Source organism: Manis javanica, chromosome 14 (genome assembly GCF_040802235.1).
Source record: "Manis javanica isolate MJ-LG chromosome 14, MJ_LKY, whole genome shotgun sequence".
Taxonomy (NCBI): domain Eukaryota; kingdom Metazoa; phylum Chordata; class Mammalia; order Pholidota; family Manidae; genus Manis; species Manis javanica.
In genome coordinates, this window is record NC_133169.1 from 48,600,508 (window position 1) to 48,624,093 (window position 23,586).

Below are 23,586 nucleotides of genomic sequence, written 5' to 3' on the forward strand. Positions count from 1 at the left end.
TGAAGGCTCCGTGCTTTGATCCTGTGGACTCCTGTAGACCCAGCCATCCTTGCACTTGCCCCCACTAACACGGACACAATGGATTGAATTGATATGTTAATCTATTTCACGCTGGACAGAAAATTACTTTTATTTTCAGTAGGGCACATTTGTTTCTCCTCCAATCAAACTATAGTAGCTAATCCAATTTCCCATGTCCCAGGGCGTGCATCTTTAGGCACCAGTGTCAAACTACCCCTGACACTGGGCACATGGACACCTTCCCAGGAGTTTCTTGAGAGCCCCAGCCACTTCCTTGTTCCTCAGGCTGTAGATGAGAGGGTTGAGCATAGGGGTGACCATGGTGTAGAAGGCAGAGACCACCTTGTCTTGCTTGGAGGAGTGGTAGGCCTGGGGCCGCATGTAGGTGATCATGGCAGCGCCGTAGAAGAGGGAAACCACTGCCATGTGCGAGGAGCAGGTAGCAAGGGCCTTCCGTCGACCTTCAGCTGAGCTCATACGGAGCACAACTACCAGAATCCGTAGGTAGGAGGCGGAGATGACAGAGAAGGGCAGGAGCAGCATGAGGACACAGCAGACATAGATCATGGTCTCATAGAGGGAGGTGTCAGCACAGGCCAGCTTGAGTATGGCAGGGACCTCGCAGAAGAAGTGGTCGATCTCCTGGGAGCCACAGTAGGGGAAGCGCAGGGTGAAGACAGCCTGGATCAGCCCGTCCACCAGACCAAAGAGCCAGGACCCTGCCACCATGAGCCAGCAGACACGGCGGCCCATGACCACTGAGTACCTCAGCGGGTTGCTGATGGCCACATAGCGGTCATAGGCCATAAAGGCCAGCAGGAAGCATTCATCCCCCAGCAGGGTGAGGAAGAAGAGGATCTGGATCCCACAGCCTGTGAAGGAGATGGAGCCACGGCCCAGGAGGAAGTCTGTGGCCATGCGTGGCACAATGGTGCAGACAAGCATGAGGTCCATGAGTGACAGCCAGCTGAGGAAGAAGTACATGGGGCTGTGCAGGCGGGGGTCAGTGTTGATGAGGAGGAGCATGAGCCCATTGCCAGAGAGCGCCACCAGGAACATGAGCACAATGGTGCAGAAGAGGAGGAGGTGCAGCGGTGAGCCAGTGAAGAGGCCCAGGAGGATGAACTGGGAGATGAGAGTCTGGTTTCCCACCCAGGCCATTGTTCCTGCAGAGGGATGGGCAGGAGAGATGTTTGGGACCTGGAAGACAGAGGCTCATGTGTTTACTGAGGACGTGATAACTTTACCCAGTGTGCTGCCTCTTTAAATGTTACTTGATTTAGAATAAAAGGCATAACTTCTTCAAGAAAAGGAATCTCTAACAAAGATGCAAGCTGCCAAATTGGTGATGTTGTTTTAACGTCTGAGACTCACTGCACATAGTTGAGAAGCAAATGTTAAGCTATTCATTACTATGATGGGCACTGTTTCTGCTTCCACTAGGAATCGTTCTGTCCTCAGGCCCTCACAGTTCTTTCTACAAAGCTGTAGTCCAGCCTCACTCAAGGATTTGCTTTTCAGGAAAACGTTACTAAGGTAGCAAAGACATTTACCAACTGTGTGAACTGAGCACTTACATAACCTTCTGAACCTCAGTTTCCTTATCTTAAATTGGGGTGACAATACCATCTTGCAGGGTAACAGTAAAGACTGAAGTGATAACAAAAGCAATGCCTAGTTTAGAAGTGATGACAGCTGACATTACTTGAGCACTTCTCACGTGCCAGGCACTGTGGTGAACACTCTGCCACATGCTCACATTTGCTCTTCACAACAGCTCTGAAGGACTGACCATTGTCCTTATTTCACAGGGGGGAGCCTGAGACACAGGTTTACTAATTTTTTTCTTTTCAGCTATGAAAGCTTAAATTATTTCCTAGGAAGCTTGTTAAATGATAAACTGGAGTTGACCCAAAGTGCAACTATATAAACGATGGTACAATAAAATGATAAACTAATATGTGGTCAATAGAATAGTTATGACATTTAGTAGACACTGAGGAAAAAATATATATATATATATATCCACTGAGTATTTTTAAGTATTTCTACAGACTGGAAGAAAAGAAGCCAAAATATTAACAGTGTGGTTCCTTCTACATAGTGGGATTAAGGTTTATCTCCCATCGACCCTCAATTTCTTTGTATTTTACACTATTTCTATACTGAATGTGGAAATATAATTTAATTTTTGAAGAAAAGTTATACTGTATATAGGATCAACTCACCAAATGAGCAGCTTTCTCATACAATATCAGTAACCAGTTAGTAAAAATAGTAGAAGAAATAAATATATATTATTCACAACTACAACAAAATCTGCACAGTACCCAGGAAAAAGCTTAGTGCTAAAAATCATCAAATATTGCGGAAAGACATAAAAAAAGATCTGAAGAAAGCTGTGCATATTCTGGATAGGTAGGCACAACACTGTAAGGATGTAAATTCTCCTTAAAATTAACTTTTAACATCCACGTGATCCCAGTTAACATTCCAATAGCACTTGCAGTTTAGAAATGGCAGTGCAGACCTAGAATTCTCTCAGAAGACACCCACAGGCAGTAAGGATTTCTAGGTCGCAAACATAATCCAAAGTAGGCAAAGTTGGGAAGACTGAAAGCTGAACCCACAAGATAACATTGAAAGCAACACCACAAGCAGTAGAAACTGAGCAGGGGTGATGGAGAAAGTTGAGGGAGGAAGGACCCCTGTGAGCTCAGACCACTAGGTACTTGTCCAAAGTGAGGAGCAAAACCAAAGTCACTAGTGTGCAAGCAGAAGCAGGGAACTAGGGCACGGAACTGCTTGGGACCCGTTACCCCCAGGAGCAGGGAGAAGGAACGGAACGAAGAATTAAGTGGACGAGCTGTATTTGCAGGAAGAACTCTGTCCTGGTGGATGGGACAGATGAGATGATGTGCATTAAAAATGGTCCCAGAGTTCCACCTCAGTAGGCTGAGGGTAACAGGGGTCTGAGAACTATGACGTACAAAGAACTCCACCCCTGAGTTAAAACATATCTTATGGATATATTTGCACAAATATAAAATGACACAGAGACAAGATGGTTTGGTGTTGGGGGCCACCTTTGTCTTCTCACATATTTGTGGGCAGAATGGGAAAGCACCTTCCCCCAGGTCTGAATGCAGCACGGGAAAACACAAGCTTGAGAACAACTGGTGCAGTCCTTGGAAGTTATCTGCCCACAATAACATATCTTGTCCTCGAAGAGGAGCCAAGACTCCTCACTCTGAAAATAGGGAGACCTTAAAGATGTGTGGAAACACCCCCCCTGCTTCTGGCCTGCCTTCCCCCACTTGCTGATGTGGCAGGAATAGAGAACAAAGAATTGCCTGTTTACACATTCCATGAGCAACTAACGGAACCCTGCTGTTCTTACCTTTGCCCGGCTACCGCTGACGTCAATACTGTGCTTGACTGTCTATTGGATAATGCTATGTCCTGGAATCATGTAACCCTACTGCATTATATAAACCCTGGACCTTCAATAAAGTTTTGCTGGCGATGCGAAGGAGCGTCAGCCCTCCCCAGCTCTCTTGTGTCCTTTATTCCGGTCTCCTCACGTCCTTTGGTAGCTCTGTTCAACTGTTGCGGCTGGACTGCAACAGTTGGTGTAGATTTGTTCATAATAGAAGAAACATTGTAAACAATCTAAATAACCATTAATAGCAGAAAGGTTGAATAAACAATGGAGTAATATGAAAATAAGAAACAATGAAGTTGCTTTTTATGTGTTGATATAGAATTCCTTCCAAATTATCTTAGTGCCAAAAGCACAGAACGGAGCAATGTATATACAATAATTATACAGATAACATGTTATATTACATACTGTGTAATAATATGCCAAAATTGTATGTTACATATTATTATATAAACCATGTGTTATATTTATAATCATATAATACTATTTTAATATCATATATTACATTGTACATATATATGTATATGAAAAAAATACGTATATATAAGTATATATATACGCACACACATATACCTATAAATAAAAATCTCTCAGCGAAACATAAGAAAGCAATAACACTGTTGATCTCAGAGGAAAGAATCAGAAGAATCAGATTGTTGAGATCTAGGGTAGAAAAGAGTCTTTATGGTATATGATTTTGTGCCTCAATAATAGTATTCTGTGAGACAATAATATAGTCTAAATAAATACATAACTAGGAAATGATCCCCATTAAGATTTCTAAAGGAAATCAATAATAGAAAAGCAATGTGCATGCAAAGCATGTTGTAGGTGTTTCATAAATACTGCTGAATAAAGAGCCAACATAATTTTAAAAGAGTAAAATAACGTCCAACAGACCAAAGCCTTTTCAGTTACCAAAGTATAAAGAGTAGTATTGGTGTAGGAATAAACAAATTGATCAATAGAACAGAATAAATCCAGAATCATATGTATGAAAAATTATGTTTTGATTTAAAATGGGAAAAGAAAGTCTGCTCTCTAAACGGTTTGGGACAATTGTCCACTTTTTTTGAAAAAAAAATTAGATCCTTACCTCATACAAAGTAAAAATAAATTCCCAGCAAATTTTAAAGAACCAAACGGAAAAGCATAACTATTAGAAGAACATATAGGAGAATGTGTTTATGGCCTTGGAGTAGGAGGAACTCATTAAATAAGGCACAAAGAATGAATAAATACATGTATGTCATTATTATGAGTATTTACCATCTAATATGAAATAATACCAGAAAAGGATTCACATCCAAAATACATCAACAGTACCCACGAGTCAATAAGAAAAGGGATAAATAAAATAGTAATTCTCTGAAAAAAAACCAAATAAATATTTTAAAGACTACTTTATCTCCCTAGTAGAGAAATTCAAATTAAAACAAAGTAAAAAAAAATTACCAATTTGGTATCAAATGTGGTAATATTAAGTATGGGCAGGGAAGAAGTATAACAGTGGTCACCTCTGCAGGGGCGTTAGGCTTGGGTTGAGATTGTGGTCAAACAGTAAATCTAGTTTGACCTGTAATTTTGACAATTCATGTATTCCTTGATTTAAGTGAAGGTTGTCATGAGAAGGTAACATGTATCTGGGACAACTTTTCTCTTTAAGGTTCCTTGTAGCATAAGTTTAAAAAAACATACGCACTAAATAACAATTGGAAATTTTATGTAAAAGCTAAAAGTAATAAATTCATATGTTTAAACTCATTTTTACAGGAAAAGCAAAATATGTCGAGCACTATGCTCCCTGTCACCTTGCATGTCGTGCAGGGTCTCCTGGCTGTGTGGCTGTCACAGCACAGCAGCAGAGTCCCTCCCAGGGAGCGCTGGTAGCTGCACAGAGGGCAGGTGAGACACGAGGGACGCGGGAGGCCCAGGAAGGAGGGGACTAGGGAGAAGCATTAATGACAGGCCCGGGGAGGAAGGAGGACATGAAAGGAGCCAGGGGAAAATGTCAGGGAAAAGAAGACAAGGCATAAAGATGTGATACGATGGAGGAAAGTAAAGAGGGAAGAAGCTGAAATAGCAGAAATGTGATTTCCCCAGACAACAGAGAGGTGGTGTGCTAGAGGGCAGAGAATGAAGATGTGGTGAGAAAGGAGAACGCAGATGCTCAGACAGAAGGACGGGGGAAAGACAACCACAAGCACGTGACGAGGGTCGGGGAAAGAGGGGGTACCTGAGTGAGGGGCAGCCGGGCAGAGGGGCTGAGCACCGGGTCACCAGCACTGGAATGAGCCCCCCGGCTTGCGGAGGCCACAAGAGCCTGGCGCCTCTAACTCTGCCTGCCCTGCGGGAACGACCGGGAGCACGCAGCATGGACTCCAGCGCCTCGGGCTCTCCTGGACGGCCCTGCCCCTCAGGGTCTTCTCACAGCCTCCCGCCCCCTCAGAATCACAGGCAGCCGCTTCCAGTCTGGACAGGCCCAGTGGTCATGCCCTGACCCTTCCCAGCTCCCACCCCACCACCGAAACGCCCTGTGCTCATGTTTAAGAGCCTGGCCTCTTCCAGGTGACGGGGATCCACGTGGCCTTCAAGGCCCCCCAGCCGATCTGGACATTTCCAGCCCGTCCTTCCAGTCCCTGCCTTGGTCCCCATATCAGAATGCTGAAGCCCACGCACACCTCTACTGGCCAGGCTTTATGCTGGCATTCGCGCCATCCCATCTGCCGGAGTGCCTTCCCTAAGCCATCATTCATTAAACAAGTATTTGTTGAGTCCCTGCTGTGTGCCGGGGGCTGTACTAGGGGCCAGGAATCTCCTCCCCCTCCTGAGACCTTCACTCTTCCATCAAGTCCCCCCAACCGCCAGTGATCTCTCCTCTTTCTGACAGCACTTGGGGTCTAGAATCAGGATGTTGCTGATTGATCAAGTATCACCTAGTGAACCAATAGAACAATGGTTCCTAGTATGGGAGACCATGAACCCTGAAACTGTAAGAAAAATCAGGTGCTTATGTGCATAGTTCTGCATAGAAAGTTCCCGATTTTATTATATTCTTTTAAAATGAGAAAAAACCCTGCTTTTTATCACTGAAGTCGTTTATATGGTGGTGGTGTTACCTTTTCAAGAGTGGATTGCCACAACCATTGGTGTGTTAATGAGCGCATGGCCTTGAGCATGGTCTCTGTGAGCCTCACGTGTTGACTGTGCACACTTGAGTGCAGTAGCCCTTGGGAGAGGTGGCAGCCAACCAGGTGCCATGGGTGCGGTCTCCCCTGAGTGTGCCAGGCAGGAAATTCTCACCTGTTGGGTGGAATTGAGAGACACTCACTGGAGCCCAGGAGGTGAAGTTGGATCCTGAGGGATAATTGGAAAATATGAGGCTGAGCAGAAGCTGATCAGATAGTTCAGGCAGAGGGAAGAGGCGGAGCCTGAGGCTGAGAAGAGAAGCACAGTGGTGATGGGCGAAGCAAGGTGGGCCCCACAGGTGGAGCAGAGATTCACAGGGGAGATAGGGGAGGGAGCTGGTCCTGAATGCCAGGCTGTAGAGCTGGGACCCCAGACATCACAGGGTCAGAGTTAAGAGCTAGGAACCACCAATTATTAGCTTTGTGCTCACTAAGCTTTCATTTCATCTGGAAAATGAGAACAAGAATCATCACCTCCAGGGTGGTCATGAAAATGAAATGAGTGCATGTTTTCCAGAGCACCAGATGCTTATGTGATTCACACAGAAAAGGATCAGCAATTGGTGGCTGTGGTTGGCTGCTGAGAGAAGAATCAGGTCTTAGCCCATCCACAGGATGGCGGAGAGACAGGAGGCCAGAGAAGGGGACAACTCCTAGGAAGCCCTGTAGTGGTTCAAGAAGAAATGGCCACCAGCTGTGTGACCTTGGGCAGGTTTCTTAACCATTCTAAGCCCCAGTTTCATCATCTATGATGGCTGTGAAAATAAAATAAAATAGTATATTTAGAAAACCCTCATCTAGTGCCTGGCACATAGTAGGTGCCCACTGCAGAGTGGCAGCTGTTATGATGTCTGCAACCAATGTGAATCATGCTCTGGGTGAAGGTGGTAGCAGGAGGAATATAAAGAAAGAGGGAAGATTTTTAAAAAGTGCATTGCACTGGAATTCAGAATTTTCAAGTGGAAAGGGAACTTGGACTCTACTCTGACTCTTATCAGATGCATCAATTGATTTCGAATAAATGCTTTCTAATCACTTGATCAGATGAACCAATATTTGCTAATGCAGGTGGTCCTGCTCTAATGTAATCTAAGCCCTTGCTGCCATTTGAGAAGCACATTTCTCCTGACAGTCTTACCAGGTGGCTACAGCACATGCAGCTTCAGTAGGACAAGAACAGGAGATGCTTTAGGGCAGGAAAGCCTTCCTGCACCCCTCAGATCACACTTGTCAGAACCGTAGGCTATGCATTAAAGACCCCAGCAGAGGTGCACTGGGGCTTTTGTCAGGGAGCCCTGCAGCAAGAAGAGGAGAAGTCAGACCCCAAGGACAGCTTTCTTGAGCGGCAAGGAACCTGCCAGGTGGGAAGAGAGGGGAGCAACCACATCAAGGCATACTTTTGCAAATAAGAGCAGAGCCCTTACTGTCCTCCATGAGGAAGAGCTATAGGAAAGATGTCCAAATGGAAAAAATATATGGGGTGCAGAGGTACAGCAATCAGAAACTTGTTTCCAAGAGTTAGAAATGTAGACCCATGTGCTAAGTATAAAGGAGAGGACTTTACCATTGCCTTTCAAAATCTAACAGGCAGATGTATGTCAGGGACAGATAGCTTTCCTAATATCTTGATGGGGCCAGCCACTGTCTCATTCTCTTCAAGCCTGAAAAGACAAAACAGTGCCCATACTTCCTAAAACCTGTAGCAAGAGCTAGAGGAAGTCCTTTCCTCTCTCCATCTCAGTCTCCCAAGCAGTAAAATGACAGGTTAGATGGAACAACCCTCAGGTCTTCTCTAGTTTTAATCACAGAATAAAGGGTTAGGAGGAAAAAAACAATCTAAAAATGAAATCTTATCACATATGAGGTCTCTACCTTAAGAGAAATAGTGAGCAGGAGAATGGCAGCGACAGTCGGGGAAACAAACATTTAAGCTTCTGATAACAGAGAGGGAAATACAAGAGCAGACGGTAAGAGCCTTACCTGCAGCCTCGTATCAATGACACCAGGAAGGGCTGGGATTCAGGAGGGCAGATCCCAATGTGGAGCCCTATGTCGGTGGTGAACACACTTCACCAACCAGGGAGGGCTGCTGTGATCAGTCAGTTAGGTCGGCAACGGGGTCGCTCTCAGTGCAAGGAAGCCAGTGTACCTCCATCCTCTTGAAGGAAATGGGCCTGAAATGCAGGAAGAAAGGACCTAGGAATAGTAAAGAAGGGAAATTTCCAAGAGAAAAAAGGCTTGTGTGGTCACAACTTCTCTAGAACGTTCTCATCCTGTGAAAATAGGAGTTGGCTGAGTGTTGTGTTGCCCTTCCCATCCACAGGCAGGAATGCCTTGCACCAGGGCTGTGGAAAGGTTTTAAAGAATTGTATTAAGTTTGGTTAAAATGGAAAGACAATGGATTCTGAGAGAATGAACACAGAAAAACCTGGAAGACAGAGCTTCATGCTAAGCCCTGGCAGAATTTTAGGAGTTCAGAAAAATCGTTTTAGAAACAAAAATTATGGCACGGAGAGAACATTCATTCAGCAGCCAAAAGCGGAACAGGGGGAGTGGGCTGGACCAGGAGAGAAGGGGCTTCTAGGGGAGCCCCATCAACAAGCCTTTCACCTCTGGAAAAGACCCCTCACTGGGCCAGGTCCAGCAACTGCCTGAGAGCTTTTATTCCCTGCCACTTCTCACTGCCATCCATTGTTCTCCCCTTTGCTGTGACGAAAGAAAGCTGCTTCTATTTTCACAAATCCTTGGAGATCCCTCCTCTGCCAACCTCCATCCTCTGTCTCTGGCAGTTAAACCTCTGAGGGAAAGGAGCCTCCTGCAAAGTTTTTCATGCATCTCAGCTGCACCAACAAGCAAACTCTTTCCCAAGGGTACTAAAGAGGAAAACTAGGGAGTGTTTTTGTGGTTCAGCCTGGGAAAAAAAATTGTTCTTCCTTCATTTCAAAAGGGAATAAGAAACACTGGCCTTTTTTTCTGTGCTGTTGTCCACCTTGAGAATGTCCCATAAACCATGTATGTAGGTGAGGCCAACACAACCTCCTCCAGAGTCCTCCAGACCATCACCACTGCATCCTCCTGCCTCCTCCCGTTACTTAAGCTAAATGAAGAGGCTCCTATCCAAGGTCTGACCCTTCTGACCTCAGAGCCCAATTCCACTGGAATTCAATGTAGTCCCCAATAGGACAGGAATTTAACAAATACACCAAGAGGTCATCTGTCCCTGGTACTGATCAACTGCCCACTCCCCTGTCAGGTCCCACCCAATTAGGTTTGTCTCATACTAAAAAATTTATAAAAATACAAGTAGCATAGCACAGACATTTGCCCTTGAAGTCAGACAGTTGACTTGGAATCTTATTTAGACTTGAGCAAGGGAACACTCTAAACCTCCATTTCCTCATCTGTAAAATGAAGATAAGGATATTCACTAAAAAAAATTTGTTAGAGTGGAATTGAATAGGGAACCTAAAGTCCTCTCTATTATAGGTTCTAAGAATTGTAGTTACTAGTGTCACTGCTTTACATTCTTCCTAAAGCCCAAAAGTAAAGGAAAAAGATACAGACATCATAAAAATAGTTTATAAGACTTGTAGCTATTAGTTACTTCTTCCCAGTCTTCCTAAAGCCCAAAAGTAGAGGGAAAAAATACAGAAATACATCACAAAAATAGTTTATAAACATCACTTAACCAAGGGCGGAGCCAAGATGGCAGCGTGAGTAGAGCAGTGGAAATCATCTCCCAAAACCACATATATACATGAAAATATAACAAAGACAACTCTTCCTAAAATACAGACCAGAGGACACAGGACAATATCCAGACCACATCCACACCTGCGAGAACCCAGCGCCTCGTGAAGCGGGTAAGATACAAGCCCCGGACCAGTGGGACCCGAGCACACCTCCCCCCAGCCCCTGGCCGGTGGAGAGGAGTCAGCAGGGAGGGAAAGAGAGCCCAGAACTGCTGAACACCCAGCCCGAGGATTCCGGACCAGAGCGCAGACACAGTGCATGCGTAGGGTCCTGGATACTAGGGAAACAGGGTAGCAGGACCGGTGAGCGGGTGCCTGAGGCTGATGCCGGAGAACAAAGAAATGGAAATGGTTTTTGTGTTTTTTTTGGCGAGTGCTTTTTGGAAGCCTTAAAGGGACAGGGACCCCAATACTAGGGAAACAGGGCAGCAAGACCGGTGAGCGGGTGCCTGAGACCGGTGCCTAAGGACAAAGAAAATCGCGTGTTTTTCCTTTTTTTTTTTTTTTTCTCTTTCGTTGTTGCTGTTGATGTTTTGGTTTAGAAAGTGCTTTTTGGAAGTCCTAAAGGGGAAGGACAGGACACTTAGCCCAGAGGCACGGAATCTGGGGATCTCTGGGCACTCTAACCCCCTGGGCAACAGGGAGCACACAGGCCCCTTACGGAGATAAATAGCCTCCCGGCGACTCCCCCTCCCACGGGGCTCCACCATTTTGGAGAAGCCCCAGCCAGGCCACGCCCACAGCAACAGCTGAGATAAACTCGAAACCAAACGGGAAGGTAGCTGAAGCCCTGTCTGCGCACAGCTGACAACCATAAGCCACTAGAGGTCGCTATTCTCCCAGGAGAGGAAGGACACAAACAAACAAGAAGGAAAGCTCTCCCAGCTGTCACTTGTACCAGCTCTGCAAACTATCTCTATCACCATGAAAAGGCAAAACTACAGGCAGACAAAGATCACAGAGACAACACCTGAGAAGGAGACAGACCTAACCAGTCTTCTTGAAAAAGAATTCAAAATAAAAATCATGAACGTGCTGACAGAGATGCAGAGAAAAATGCAAGAGCAATGGGATGAAGTCCAGAGGGAGATCACAGATGTCAGGAAGGAGATCACAGAAGTGAAACAAACCCTGGAAGGAATTATAAGCAGAATGGAAAAGATGCAAGAGGACATTGAAGGAATATAAACTAGAGAACAGGAACGTATAGAAGCTGACATAGAGAGAGATAAAAGGATCTCCAGGAATGAAACAACACCAAGAGAACTATGTGATCAATCCGAAAGGAATAATATTCATATTATAGGGGTACCAGAAGAAGAAGAAAGAGGTAAAGGGATAGAAAGTCTCTTTGAAGAAATAATTGCTGAAAACTCCCCCAAACTGGGGGGGAAATAATCAAACAGACCATGGAAATACACAGAACCCACAACAGAAAGGATCCAAGGAGGACAACACCAACACACATAATAATTAAAATGGTAAGGCTCAAGGACAAGGAAAGAATTTTAAAGGCAGCTAGAGAGAAAAAGGTCACCTATAAAGGAAAACCCATCAGGCTAACATCAGACTGCTCAACAGAACCACTACAGGCCAGAAGAGAATGGCATGATATATTTAATGCAATGAAACAGAAGGGCATTGAACCAAGGATACTGTATCCAGCACGACTATCATTTAAATATGATGGCAGGATTAAACAATTCCTAGACATACAAAAGCTGAGGGAATTTGCTTCCCACAAACCACCTCTGCAGAGCATCTTACAGGGACTGCTCTAGATGGGAGTACTCCTAAAAACAGCACAAAACAAAACACACAACATATGAAGAATGGAGGAGGAGGAATAAGAAGGGAGAGAAGAAAAGAATCTCCAGACAGTGTATATAACAGCTCAATAAGCAAGCTAAGTTAGGCAGTAAGATACTGAAGAAGCTAACCTTGAACATTTGGTAACCACGAATCTAAAGCCTGCAATGGCAATAAGTACATATCTCTCAATAGTCATCCTAAATGTAAATGGACTTAATGCACCAATCAAAAGACACAGAGTAATAGAATGGATAAAAAAGCAAGACCCATCTATACGCTGCTTACAAGAAACTCACCTCAAACCCAAAGACATGCACAGACTAAAAGTCAAGGGATGGAAAAACATATTTCAGGCAAATAACAGTGAGAAGAAAGCAGGGGTTGCAGTACTAATATCAGACAAAATAGACTTCAAAACAAAGAAAGTAACAAGAGATAAAGAAGGCCACTACATAATGATAAAGGGCTCAGTCCAACAAGAGGATATAACCATTCTAAATATATATGCACCCAACAAAGGAGAACCAGCATTTGTGAAACAAATACTAACAGGACTAAAGAGGGAAATAGACTGCAATGCATTCATTGTAGGAGACTTCAACACACCACTCACCCCAAAGGACAGATCCACTGGGCAGAAAATAAGTAAGGACACACAGGCACTGAACAACACACTAGAACAGATGGACCTAATAGACATCTATAGAACTCTACATCCAAAAGCACCAGGATATACATTCTTCTCAAATGCGCATGAAACATTCTCCAGAATAGACCACATACTAGCTCACAAAAAAGCCTCACTAAATTCCAAAATATTGAAGTTCTACTAACCAATTTTTCATACAACAAAGGTATAAAAGTAGAAATAAATTCTACAAAGAAAACAAAAAGGCTCACAAACACATGGAGGCTTAACAACATGCTTCTAAATAATCAATGGATCAATGAACAAATCAAAATAGAGATCAAGAAATATATAGAAACAAATGACAACAACAACACAAAGCCCCAACTTCTATGGGACACGGCGAAAGCAGTCTAAGAGGAAAGTATATAGCAATCCAGGCACAATTGAAGAAGGAAGAACAATCCCAAATGAATAGTCTAACATCACAATTATCGAAACTGGAAAAAGAAGAACAAATGAGGCCTAAAGTCAGCAGAAGGAGGGACATAATAAAGATCAGAGAAGAAATAAACAAAATTGAGAAGAATAAAACAATAGCAAAAATCAATGAAACCAAGAGCTGGTTCTTTGAGAAAATAAACAAAATAGATAAGCCTCCAGCCAAACTTATTAAGAGAAAAAGAGAATCAACACAAATCAACATAATCAGAAATGAGAATGGAATAATCACGACAGACTTCACAGAAATACAAAGAATTATTAAAGACTACTATGAAAACCTATATGCCAACAAGCTGGAAAACCTAGAATAAATGCACAACTTCCTAGAAAAATACAACCTCACAAGACTGACTAAGGAAGAAACAAAAAAGTTAAACAAACCAATTACGAGCAAAGAAATTGAAACAGTAATCAAAAAACTACCCAAGAACAAAACCCCGGGGCCGGATGGATTTACCTCGGAATTTTATCTGACACACAGAGAAGACATAATACCCATACTCCTTAAAGTGTTCCAAAAAATAGAAGAAGAGGGAATATTCCCAAACTCATTCTATGAAGCCAACATCACCCTAATACCAAAACCAGGCAAACACCCCACCAAAAAAGAAAATTACACACCAATATCCCTAATGAATGTAGATGCAAAAATACTCAATAAAATATTAGCAAACAGAATTCAACAGTATATCAAAAAGATCATACACCATGACCAAGTGGGATTCAACCCAGGGATGCAAGGATGGTACAACATTCGAAAATCCATCAACATCATCCACCACATCAACAAAAAGAAAGACAAAAACCACATTATCATCTCAATAGATGCTGAAAACGCATTTGACAAAATTCAACATCCATTCATGATAAAAACTCTCAGCAAAATGGGAATAGAGGGCAAGTACCTCAACATAATAAAGGCCATATATGATAAACCCACAGCCAGCATTATACTGAACAGCGAGAAGCTGAAAGCATTTCCTCTGAGATCGGGAACCAGACAGGGATGCCCACTCTCCCCACTGTTATTTAACATAGTACTGGAGGTCCTACCCACGGCAATCAGACAAAACAAAGAAATACAAGGAATCCAGATTGGTAAAGAAGAAGTTAAACTGTCACTATTTGCAGATGATATGATACTGTACATAAAAAACCCTAAAGACTCCACTCCAAAACTACTAGAACTGATATTGGAATACAGCAAAGTTGCAGGATACAAAATTAACACACAGAAATCTGTAGCTTTCCTATACACTAACAATGAACCAATAGAAAGAGAAATCAGGAATACAATTCCATTCACAATTGCATCAAAAAGAATAAAATACCTAGGAATAAACCTAACCAAAGAAGTGAAAGACCTATACCCTGAAAACTACAAGTCACTCTTAAGAGAAATTAAAGGGGACACTAACAAATGGAAACTTATCCCATGCTCATGGCTAGGAAGAATTAATATCGTCAAAATGGCCATCCTGCCCAAAGCAATATACAGATTTGATGCAATCCCTATCAAATTACCAGCAACATTCTTCAATGAACTGGAACAAATAATTCAAAAATTCATATGGAAACACCAAAGACCCCGAATAGCCAAAGCAATCCTGAAAAAGAAGAATAAAGTAGGGGGGATCTCACTCCCCAACTTCAAGCTCTACTACAAAGCCATAGTAATCAAGACAATTTGGTACTGGCACAAGAACAGAGCCACAGACCAGTGGAACAGATTAGAGACTCCAGACATTAACCCAGACATGTATGGTCAATTAATATTTGATAAAGGAGCCATGGACATACGATGGCAAAATGACAGTCTCTTCAACAGATGCCGTTGGCAAAACTGGACAGCTACATGTAGGAGAATGAAACTGGACCTTTGTCTAACCCCATATACAAAGGTAAACTCAAAATGGATCAAAGACCTGAATGTAAGTCATGAAACCATTAAACTTTTGGAAAAAAACATAGGCAAAAACCTCTTAGACATAAACATGAGTGACCTCTTCTTAAACATATCTTCCCGGGCAAGGAAAACAACACCAAAAATGAGCAAGTGGGACTACATTAAGCTGAAAAGCTTCTGTACAGCAAAAGACACCATCAATGGAACAAAAAGGAACCCTACAGTATGGGAGAATATATTTGAAAATGACAGATCCGATAAAGGCTTGACGTCCAGCATATATAAAGAGCTCACACGCCTCAACAAACAAAAAACAAATAACCCAATTAAGAAATGGGCAGAGGAACTGAACAGACAGTTCTCTAGAAAAGAAATACAGATGGCCAAGAGACACATGAAAAGATGCTCCACATCGCTAATTATCAGAGAAATGCAAATTAAAACTACAATGAGGTATCACCTCACACCAGTAAGGATGGCTGCCATCCAAAAGACAAACAACAACAAATGTTGGAGAGGCTGTGGAGAAAGGGGAACCCTCCTACACTGCTGGTGGGAATGTAAATTAGTTCAACCATTGTGGAAAGCAGTATGGAGGTGCATCAAAATGCTCAAAACAGACCTACCATTTGACCCAGGAATACCACTCCTAGGAATTTACCCTAAGAATGCAGCAATCGAGTTTGAGAAAGACAGATGCACCCCTATCTTTATCACAGCACTATTTATAATAGCCAAGAATTGGAAGCAACCTAAATGTCCATCGGTAGATGAGTGGATGAAGAAGATGTGGTACATATACACAATGGAATACTACTCAGCCATAAGAAGTGAAAAAATCCTACCATTTGCAGCAACATGGATGGAGCTGGAGAGTATTATGCTCAGTGAAATAAGCCAAGCGGAGAAAGAGAAATACCAAATGATTTCACTCATCTGAGGAGTATAAGAACAAAGGAAAAACTGAAGGAACAAAACAGCAGTGGAATTACAGAACCCAAAAATGGACTAACAGGTACCAAAGGGAAAGGAACTGGGGAGGATGGGTGGGCAGGGAGGGATAAGGGGGGTAAGAAGAAGGGGGGTATTAAGATTAGCATGCAAAGGGGGGGTAGGGAGAAAGGGGAGGGAGAGCTGTACAACACAGAGTGGACAATTAGTGATTCTACAACATTTTGCTATGCTGATGGACAGTGACTGTAAGGTGGTTTTTAGGAGGGACTTGGTATAGGGGAGAGCATAGTAAACATAGTATTCTTCATGTAGGTGTAGATTAAAGATTTAAAAAAAAAAGGAAAAAGAAGAAAGAAAGAAAGAAAAGTGGGATTACTCCTTGATAGGATAAAACAATTGGTAAATCAAAGATCAACGCATGCTTTAAATATCCTTAATGTTGATCACTGAAAGGGTGTCAGATGATCGGCTATGGAGGTACTCTTTTCTGATAATATTCCTTTCTCTTAATAAAAAAAAAAAAAGCAGTTCCTGTGTGCTGACCTCCAATGAGTTCTACACAGTGGTATAGAGGGCATGTCAAAGTGTGGGCAAAGGGTCTGTTTGTTTCTGTGCAGAAGATCAAGGCCTAGCTTGGATACCCAGAAAATGGACTAAGATACGATATGAGGAGGAGCTTCCGGCATCAGCACTCTCTGGAGGACTCGTGCCGGGGGATGATCATCAAAAAGCCTCCACAGGGATCCGGACGATGCTGCGGTTGTGGCTGCATCCACCCCACCATCTCCTGGACTTGCCAAGGAATGAGGAGGGAGATGTCTAGGCTGGCATGTGCCTACAGTGAGACAATGAATTTGACTGGATCTGTACTGTTGGAACTCAACCAGGAGTTGGGAGGGGTGCAAGTTGTAGCGCTCCAAAATCTTATGACTATAGACTATCTACGGTTAAAAGAACATATGGGATGTGAACAGATCCCAGAAATGGGTTGCTTTAATTTGTCTGATTTCTCTCAGACTGTTCAAGTACAGTTGGACAATATCCATCATATCATAGACAAATTTTCACAAATGCCTAGGGTGCCTAACTGGGTTTCTTGGCTTCACTGGAGATGGCTGGTAATTAGAGATCTGCTTAGTTTATGTCACCATATTCCTATTATGTTAATATGTGTGCACAAGTTAGTTAGTAGTTTAAAACCTATACATGCTTTAGGTACTCTACAAGAAGATATGTCAAAGAAATAATCAATCCTCCCATGTTTTCTTCCATATGCTACCTCTATAGCTTTTCTTCTTCCTTCCTAATTACAACCCTTAAATAGAATTCGTGCCTCATATCAAATTTACCGAGCATCATAATTCCTCCAGGTGGTAAAGATACCTCGAGACAAGTGCTGGGCATAGAAGCCACAGGGCATAAATCTGCAAAGAAGTAAAAAGCTAACCTTTGCAAACAATATGGCTTCTCTCTCACTTACCAACTTTACATTTCCCTGTATGGCCCCAGAAGATGACTGGTTAGCCAGAGATGGGTAAGATTCCTCAAGGGAGGAACAACCTAAGACAGGCACAGTCGCAGGGGGGCCATCAGGTGAGAAATTGGGGATCAACAGTGGTGAAACTTAGAACCTCACCCCCCCCCCTGTTTTGAGAGAAAGCTTCTGCATCCGTGGATGTTTTATTGCCCTTGTCTAGCTCGGATTAGCACATAGTCTACAGGCACACACATGATCATCTACAATTGCTCTCTTACAACACTAAACTATGTTTTCTACCTTTATCTTGCATCTACCTACCACTTCAGCATTTTATCAAAAATAAAAATAATAATAATAATAAAGGGAGCAATGTGGGATCCACATATAAATCAGGTATAAAAATCAAAGAAATATTCATTTTTGACCTGATTGTTTATAGTTCATAATGCATGATCAAAACCGAAAGTTTCTGTGATGACTGCCCTTGTACTCTTCACCATGTAAGAACTTATTCACTATGTAAGAATTCGTTCACCATGTAAGAACTTGTTCGTTATGCTTCAGAAGATTGGAGACTGACGAGAATTAGGCTTGAGATGGATTAATTTTTGTGCATTGAGCATTGACCCCCCTATACAGAATTTTATTGTTGTTAACAACCATTTGATCAATAAATATGAGAGATGCCCTCACACAAAAAAAAAACATAAAAAACATCACTTAAACAATAACTAAAGCCAATAAGCAACAAAGACATATCTGAGGAGGGTGAAGGATCTGATTTACAGACTTACCACATCATAATATTAAAAATGCCTGATTTTCAATGAAATATTACAAAACATAAAGAAAAAAGAAAGCATGGTCCATTCACAGAAAAAGTGAACAGAAATGTCCTTGAGAAAGCACAGACACTAGACCTACTAGACAAAGACAATTATTCAACTGACTTAAATATTCTCAAAGAGTTGAAGGAAACCATGGAGAAATAAAACTAGAAGAACAATGTGTGAATAAGTAAATATCAGTAAATAAATGGAAGTTATGAAAAGGAACCAAAAAAAATTCTGGGTCTGAAAAAGTGTAATAACTGAAATGAAAGCTGACTAGAGGCTTTCAGTAGCTGATCATTTTCTTCTGATGGAGGAAAATCAGTGAACTTAATGATAGGTCAATTCTGATTATCTGGTCAAAGAGCAAGAAGGAAAAATAATATATGTCTCCTGGGAGGTCTTTGGAAAACCATCAGGTATAGCAATATAGGCATTTGGGAATTCAAGAAACAGAGGAGACAAAGGTACAATAAGAATATTGAAAGAAAACTTTTCAGATGAGATAAAAGAAATGGATCAATGCATTTAAGTTCAGTGAACTCCAGGATGCAAATCGATCCAGGCAGATACATTATAATCAAATTTTTGGAAACCATAGACAAAGAGAGAACCTTGAAAAAACAAGGGAGAAACAACTAATCACGTACATCGGCACAATAAGATTAACAGGAAGTGGTGGTGAGGGGGGGAGATAGCCAAGTAGGAATGCAAGGCAGAAACCTCCTCCCACAAAAACACCAAGGAAGCAACTACAGCAAATACAACCAAACCTGAAAATGACCGGAAGACTGCAGAACAGACACCTATGCCTGTTGAAGAAGAGAAGACCACACAGAGAAGGATAAAGTGGAAGAGATGAGACTGAGCAGGTCCAAGACATTCCCTTATCTCAGCCCATAGGCAGGAGGAAGAGGAATGGAGCTGGGGGTGGAGAGGCACTCATGAACACCTGAGATCTGCTCTGGAAACATGAGTCCAGGTTGCACTGGGTCCTGGTGATGAATGGGGCTAGACACCAGGGAGAGCTGAAGCACCTGGGGAGGCTGAGATTCTTGCCACTTGTGGAAGACAAGCATGTTCCACTGGCACTGCTGAATCCCAAAGCAGAGGCAGCAGTTTGAATTATTTGCCAGAAGTGGGAGGGGTGAAAGGGTGGATGAGAGTTGGACAGAGCTCTCTCTGCAGGAGAAAGGGCAGGTGGATGACACTTCCCCATATTTTGCTTCGCCCAACTTCACGTACTCTTGGGAGCCACAAATGCTCCATCCACCGTGCTGGTAGGTCAACCCAAGGTGCTTCCCTGTGCATCTGTCTACCCGCTAAGCTTAGCAACATCAGACTTTGCTAGTTGGCAGGCAAAGGGAGGCTTTCCCACCTTTCCTGACCCTGTCTCAGCCCAATTAGAGAGTTGCCTGCAGAAGCCATCTCCAAACCTGCCTTCCTCCTTTCAAGTGACACAGCCCAGTGCCTAGCACTGTGTGCCCACTCCAGAGCCATGCAAATGCCCCACCTATGCCATTAACCCAGCAGGCCCACCATAGCTGCAAGGCAGGCAGAGGGTGGCCCTATGCACAACAATCCCAGCAGAAGCACCACTGCTCTAATCACAAAGGGCCAGCTGAACAAGCTACCCTCCACAGAATACTGATAGAGACCACTGTAGGCAGTGAGAAAGATGGCCCTACACATAGCCCAACAACAGCAATTGAAGCTCTTCCACAAGGAGAACCAGGCACTGGAGAATAGTGTCTTGAGCTTCTGGGAACCACAGGATGCCTTCTTCATAAAGTCATTACTCTCTAGACCAGGAAACATAGCAGGTCCATCTAATATAAAGAAAGAAACAAAGAAACCCTGACAAAATGAGGAGACAGAGAAATATGTTCCAAACAAAACTACAGGACAAGACATCAGGAAGAGGGCTAGATGAAATGGACATCACTGATCCTCTGAACAAAAATTACAAAGTAACAGTCATAAAGATGCTCACTGATGTATGGAAAAGTATTGAAGATCTGAGGGAGGACTTCAACAAAGAGACAGAAGAGCTGAAAAAGCCACACAGAGCTAAGGATACAATAACTGAAATGAATGCACAATGGAGGGAATGAATAGTAGATAGCTGCAAGTAGAGGAGAGAGTCAGTGAGCTGGAAATTACAGAACAGGATGAAGCTGAGGAACAAAGAGAAAAAGGAATCTAGGAATGAAAGAATGCTAAAAGATCTGTGTGACAACTCCAAAGGAAACAATATTTGCATAATAGGGGTACCAGAAGGAGAAAAGAGAAACAAAGGGATGGAAGTCTCTTTGAGGAAATCATTATTGAAAGCCTCCCCAACCTGGGGAAGGAAATAGACTCTCACATCATGGGATCAGAGAGCTCCTGAAAAAAGAAACCTGAGGAAGATAACACCAAGATATATACTAATTTAAAATGACAAAGATTAAGGATAAGGAGAGGGTATTGAAAACACTCAGGTACAGAAAAAAGATTACTTATAAGGGAAACGCTATCAGGCTATCAGCAGACTTCTCAGCAGAAACTCCCAGAAGGGAGTGGCATGAAATATTAATGCATTGAAACAGAAGGCCATTCAACCAAGAATCTTCTACCCAGCAAAATTACCATTCAATTTTAAAGGAGGGATTAAATATTTTCCAGATAAATGAAGACTGAAGGAATTTATAATCACTAAACTGGCATTACAGAATATGTTAAAGAGATGTCCATAGATGGAAATGTTCCTATTCCTAAATAGTTTCCACCAGTGAAAAGAAACTGACAGTAAAGGTAGTAGACCGATTACTTATCAAGCAAGTATGGAATTAAAACAAAACAAAAGTAATAAAACCAACTATATACAAAATCAGTCAAGGGATGCACAAAAAAAATGCAGATTGTGACATCTAATACATGGAGTATACAGAAGGAAGAAGAAAAAAATAGTACTTTTAGATTGTGTTTGAAATAGAGCAGTTAGCAACTTAATATACTGTTATATAGTCAGGAAGCTATCCTTGAACTTTTGGTACTACCCACAAACCTAAAGCCTATAATAGATACACAAAAAATATTTTTAAATAACTCCAACCACAACAATAAAGAAAAATTTAAATAACAAGAGAAGAGTATAAGACAGGAAGAAAGGAGAGAGGAGCTATAAAAATGGGAAACAATTAATAAAATGACAATAAATACATACCTATCAATAATTACCTAAAATGTAAATGGACTAAATGCACTAATAAAAAGACATAGAGTGGAAGAATAGATAAAGAAACAAGACCCATCTATATGCTGCCTACAGGAGACTCATTTCAGACCAAAGATACACAGACTAAAAGTGAAGGGATGGACAAAGATATTCCATGCAAATAATAAGGGAGAAAAAAGCAGGAATAATAGTATATTACTTATATCAGATGAAACAGATTTCAAAACAAAGAAAGTAACAAGAGACAAAGAAGGACATTCCATAATGATAAAAGGATCAGTCCATCAACAGGATATAACCATTATAAATATCTATGCACCCACATAAGAGCACCTAAATATGAAAAACAAATACTTACAGAATTAAAGGAGGAAATAGACTGCAACACATTCATTTTAGGAGATCTTAACACATCACTCACATCAATAGACAGATCAACCAGACAGAAAATAAACAAGGAAACAGAGATACTGAACAATACATTAGCTCAGAGGGACATAACAGTTATCTACAGAACATCCCACCCAAAAGCAGCAAGATACACATTCTTCTCAAGTGTATATGGAATGTTTTCCAGAATATATCACAAACTAGGCCACAAGAAGAGCCTCAATAAACTCAAAAAGATTAAAATTGTTTCAAACATCTTCTCAGACACCATGGTATGAAACTAGAAATAAATTACACAAAGAAAACAAGCCTACAGATTCATGGATGCTAAACAACATGCTTCTAAACAATCAATGGATCAATGACCAAATTAAAACAGAAATCAAGCAATACATGGAGACAAGTGAAAACAAAAATTCAACAGTCCAAAATTGTGGGAGGTGACAAAGGCAGTACTGAGGGGGATGTACATAGCAGTGCAGATCAACCCCAGGAAACAAGAGGAATCCCAAGTAAACAGTCTAAACTCACAACTAAAGAAACTACAAAAAGAAGAACAAATGAAACCTTAAGATAGCACAAGTAGGGACGTAATAAAGATCAGAGCAGAAATAAATAATCTAAAGAAGAATAAAACAACAGAAAAAATATCAACAAAACAAAGAGCTGGTTCTTTGAGAAAATAAACAAAACCCCAATAGTTAAACCCCTAGCAAGACTTATCAAAAAAAAGAGAGAATGTACACAAATAAAATCAGAAATGAAGAAGGAATAGTCACAATAGAAACCACAGAAATACAAAGAATTATTAAAGAATACTGTGAAAAAATTACATGCCAATAAATTGGACAACCTAGAAGAAATGGATAAATTCCTACAAAAATACAACCTTCCAAGACTGACCCAGGAAGAAACAGAAAATCTGAACAGACCAATTACCAGCAATGAAATTAAATTAGCACTCAAAAAACTACCAACAAAGAAAAACACAGGACCAGATGGCTTCACTGTTGAATGCTACCTAACATTTAGAGAGGAGCTAATACCCATCCTCTTTAAAGTATTCCAAAGAGCAGAGAAGGAATATTTACAAACTCATTCTATGAGGCCAGATAGCTCTAATATCAAAATCAGACAAAAACATTACAAAAAAGAAAATTATAGACCAATATCCCCGAAGAACATAGTAGCAAAATGAATTTAAGAATACATCAAATGGATCATCCATCACGACCAAGTGGGATTTATTCCAGGGATGCAAGAATGGTACAACATTTGTAAGTCAATCAATATCATACACTTCATTAAAAAAAGGATAAAAATCACATGGAATATTATTCAGCCATCAAAAATAAAGAAATCCTGCCATTTGAAACAACATGGATGGACCTAGAGGGTATTATGCTAAGTGAAATAAGCTAGGTGGAGAAAGACAAATGCCATATGATTTCGCTTA

General features: G+C 41.7%; 1 protein-coding gene across 1 annotated transcript; it reads right to left on the reverse strand.

Annotated features, from left to right (window-relative positions):
• Window positions 1-231: 231 nt before the first annotated feature.
• Window positions 232-1,182, reverse strand: LOC108390691 (olfactory receptor 2V1-like). The gene has a single exon (XM_017649901.2). The coding sequence runs from the start codon at window positions 1,180-1,182 to the stop codon at window positions 232-234; it is 951 nt and encodes a 316-aa protein (XP_017505390.2).
• Between the last annotated feature and the right edge of the window lie 22,404 nt (window positions 1,183-23,586).

Bases quoted from the DNA above. Each gene is read 5' to 3' on its own strand.
- LOC108390691 (XM_017649901.2), bottom strand. From the start codon at position 1,182: ATGGCCTGGGTGGGAAACCAGACTCTCATCTCCCAGTTCATCCTCCTG.